Below are 3,568 nucleotides of genomic sequence, written 5' to 3'. Positions count from 1 at the left end.
TCTAACTCGCTATCTGACAGATGTACAGAATTGTAGGGTATAAAACTTAATCATTCTACCTGTCCTCTGGAGATAAACTTCTTTGGCGTGAACCATAGTTTTCCCTCCTCTCGTAGCTGGAGCCATGCTTTAATAAAACAGAAAGAAAAAAATCAAGACCCAACATTAATTAATTACTGTGAGCATGTATATCTTGAGATCAAAGCATATCATGTCTTCAGTTCCCTACTCCTTTACAAGAAGTAAGGGCCATCAAATAAAGCTAGTGACAGTCAGTTATGACAAAGAGAGCTGGTTCTAAATAACAAGTAATCAGGCAGCTGGACTCCCTGCTACAGGATGCTGCAGATGCCAAATGCTTACATGGGTTCAAGAGACTGGACAAACACTGAAGAGAAATTCACATGGGTTACCAGAAAAATGTATCTGGCTCAGCAAGTTGCAAATAGGCAGAGACTGGGAGAGTATGTGGGCGAGTACTTTTAGTGGTTGCCCTGTTCCTAAACTTTTCAAGGCATCTGCTGTCAATTACTGCTGGAGACTAGAGTAGATGGACCTTCAGTCTGCCTTTCCTGCTTCCTTCTTCCATACACCATTTTACACTTTGTTGCATCACATGCAATACCATTAACAGAATTCTACCACTTCTTGTTTGAAGCGTGTCTTTCCTCTCTCCTAAAAATCCCTTTTATTGCACAATTTCTCCTTACCTTCCTCCTTTTTACTAACCATGATTTATTTTCTCATGAGTCATTCCTAGCTTCATACATTATAAACATCTAAGTCACACTGTTCCACTTAACAGATCCTGGAAGTAAATTTAAATCTAGATTTTTTTGAAATGTAAGTTTGCACAGTTAAGTGATACACACTTAAATAGTTCACAGCAAATTCTGTGGGCTGAACCATGACATACAGAAGTATGGAGTCATACACAAAAATCGGAGCATAACAGCATCTACAATGCACATAGACATTCACCTCATCAAGATGTTTCAAGACTACTTTGGTACAGCTAAGAAGCAGCTTTTATAACGCCTACACTTTTCTGTAGGACTGTAAGGGTCCTCTCTTCCCTTAAAATATTATTTATGATTTTTCAGAACCACAATCTTATGTTATCAGCCAGTGATCAGCTGTGAAATAGGTAACACTTCACCTCGATGCAGAAACTCAATGCAAGGACTTGCTTATGCACCTTGACTGAACTTTTTGCAGAAATACTAATCTCATTTGAAGTGGCATTCTATGCAATAACATCCTAGCATGCCAGTTTTTGCCCCACCAAAGAACCAGTGAAAACTGTTGGTTAGTAGAATACAATGACACCTCCTTTATAAGCAGACCCTGATGGACAGTTATACCCAATGATCTCCAAAAACTTAATTAGAAAGAAAAGTATCTTCACTAAATGGCAAGTGTGGTGTTTATAATGAGCTGTGCAAGTAAAACCAATGTTAACTGAGGCTTCCTAAAGAAATAATAGCAACACAAAGATTACGAGCACCATTGTATCAACAGACTGATGAGGCTGACTCACTATCACTCAAATTGGGGTGTGTGTATATGTATGTAAATTATATTTGTATTTTTGAGGCCACTGTAACATATCCTAGAATATCACCTCCCCTAGGGTATGTTTCTAACACTGTGTTAGAATTATTCCCACTATGATCTTGACTGAATCAAGACAATGGTGCAATACAAATGCATTGCATCATTTACTGGGAGTATGCAGCTGTACAAAAGTACTGTCCATCTGACAATTTAATTCCAGAGTAACATTATCTTTCATGGCAAAGCTAGTACAAGAAATTCACATTTTTCACCAAGGTTTTCTTGCCCTTTCAATACTCATTTGTGGGACTATACCATGCAGCAGATCACTGAAATCATTCAAGGTTAAAATAAGTCCTTAAGTTGTTGGTTTTTTTCTCCAAATAATATGATGCAAAAATGTATCCTAAGCTTCCAAGACAGTGGTAATAAAAATCTTTGAAAAACACAGAACAGTTACTGTATTTAAATGGTATTTAGCAGATAGGATGAAGTGGGTCTTTTTAGGATGATCCATTCTCATGAGTTCTACATCATCTGCCTTTGCCCAAGCAGACCCAAAAAGACAAGTGTTCACAGAAATAAAACATTATGGATGTCTCTGTATTTGGCAGTTATCATGTCTCCCTGCAAAAGCAGCTATGTTTGCTGAAGAACTTGTCACCCTGAACTCTTCATGACCAGGCTTTCTGCCACAAGTCTTCTTCCTCATCCATTTTGATCAAATGGATTAACTGAAAGCGTCCAAAACAGTGCTGACTGGCTTACTTTGACACATGAGCGAGCACGACAATAACCATCAGATTAGGAAGGCGTAAGAAAGTATCAACTATCCCTCAAGCATCCCTATTAAAAATCACTTCAGTCAGAAAAGATGGAACCAAAAGAGTGAAGAAGCCTATGCAGGGTCAAACTCTAGAATTATAGGCAGAGAAATACCATAGATTTGAGATAGTGTATCAGTAGATTATTGCTCTGCTAACCAGTCCCAAATTTAGTGTACTTGACAAATATCGCATTTCTAAAGCGCCAATTTCGGAGAGTAATTTTAAAGCAAATTTTTTCTTCTTGCATTCCTAAAACTCACTCCCATCCATTCAGAAATGTACCACACAACTTTTAAAAGGGAAAGCTTTAACTTTCACAGTAAGAAGTAGAGTTGCCACATTAACTGCTACTCCATGTCTGTATCTTTCCATTTTAACATCACTGTTAATTTTTCAACACCTCTTTTCTCCACTTCTCCACATACTTATGTTCTCTGTTAAGCCATCAGTCAGTCACTTTTCACCCATTACTTTATCATTATATCCTAATAATGTTCAGAACTTCCGATGTTAGGACAACAAGTGCTAGAAACAGCTGCAATTCACTGACTTCACAGTAATATTTCTCTTATAAACAGCTGCTGTCCATTATGGATATTGTTTGCTTTACATTCAGGGAGTTTCATTTAACATAACATCAGCTACAGGCCTAATCACCAGTAAGAAGGGAATAACCAAACCCTACGATTTAGGTTTAAGAACACTTACATTTACTTGTGTCACCCTGCTCTTCATCTTACTTCCTACTTTTTATGAAGTGCAGCAATGAGACAATCCAAGGTGGAGTTCAGCACACGAAAAACATTTCATCTATAACACACAGAAAACAATCATAAACTTTCTACTGCACGCGGTGCAGGAACCCGCGCTTTTAATTTGTTCTCTAAAGCTATGCTTGCATAACTCCTTAAACCAGAACAAAGAGCCCCCACCCCCCCGGAACCTAGTCAGATCTCTTAAGGTTACACAGCCCCTGTCGGAGGAGGCAAAGGCTGTAAAACGGCAGCCGGGAGTTCACCAGCACCACCGCCGCGGCCACCCGGCACAGCCGGCGCCGACAGCGAGACGCGCCGGCCAGGCCGCGGCAGGGGATGCCGAGGCCCTGCCCACGGGCCCAGCCTCACGACGCCCAGCCCCGGCCCGGCCGACCACCGAGCTCTCCGGGGGGCTGCGCAACCGCCCGG

At 40.4% G+C, this 3,568-nt stretch overlaps 1 protein-coding gene across 3 annotated transcripts in view; it reads right to left on the bottom strand.

Annotated features, from left to right (window-relative positions):
* The window catches only part of CWC22 (CWC22 spliceosome-associated protein), a 33,879-nt gene that overhangs the window by 30,033 nt on the left and 278 nt on the right, over positions 1 to 3,568 (bottom strand). For all 3 annotated transcript variants that reach the window (XM_010565829.1, XM_010565836.1, XM_010565844.1), the window contains exons 2-3: positions 3,093 to 3,194; positions 60 to 127 (exon numbers count right to left, since the gene is read on the bottom strand). In XM_010565829.1, the coding sequence (XP_010564131.1) occupies positions 60 to 127; positions 3,093 to 3,119 (95 nt within the window). In that variant the 5' untranslated portion in view covers positions 3,120 to 3,194. The remainder of the gene's footprint in view (positions 1 to 59; positions 128 to 3,092; positions 3,195 to 3,568) is intronic.

This window comes from Haliaeetus leucocephalus, unplaced genomic scaffold (genome assembly GCF_000737465.1).
Source record: "Haliaeetus leucocephalus isolate CR32 unplaced genomic scaffold, Haliaeetus_leucocephalus-4.0 Scaffold1, whole genome shotgun sequence".
In the NCBI taxonomy this organism is placed as follows: Eukaryota; Metazoa; Chordata; class Aves; order Accipitriformes; family Accipitridae; genus Haliaeetus; species Haliaeetus leucocephalus.
The sequence above is the reverse complement of the archived record's forward strand: the minus strand, read 5'-3'. Positions and strand labels throughout refer to the sequence as shown.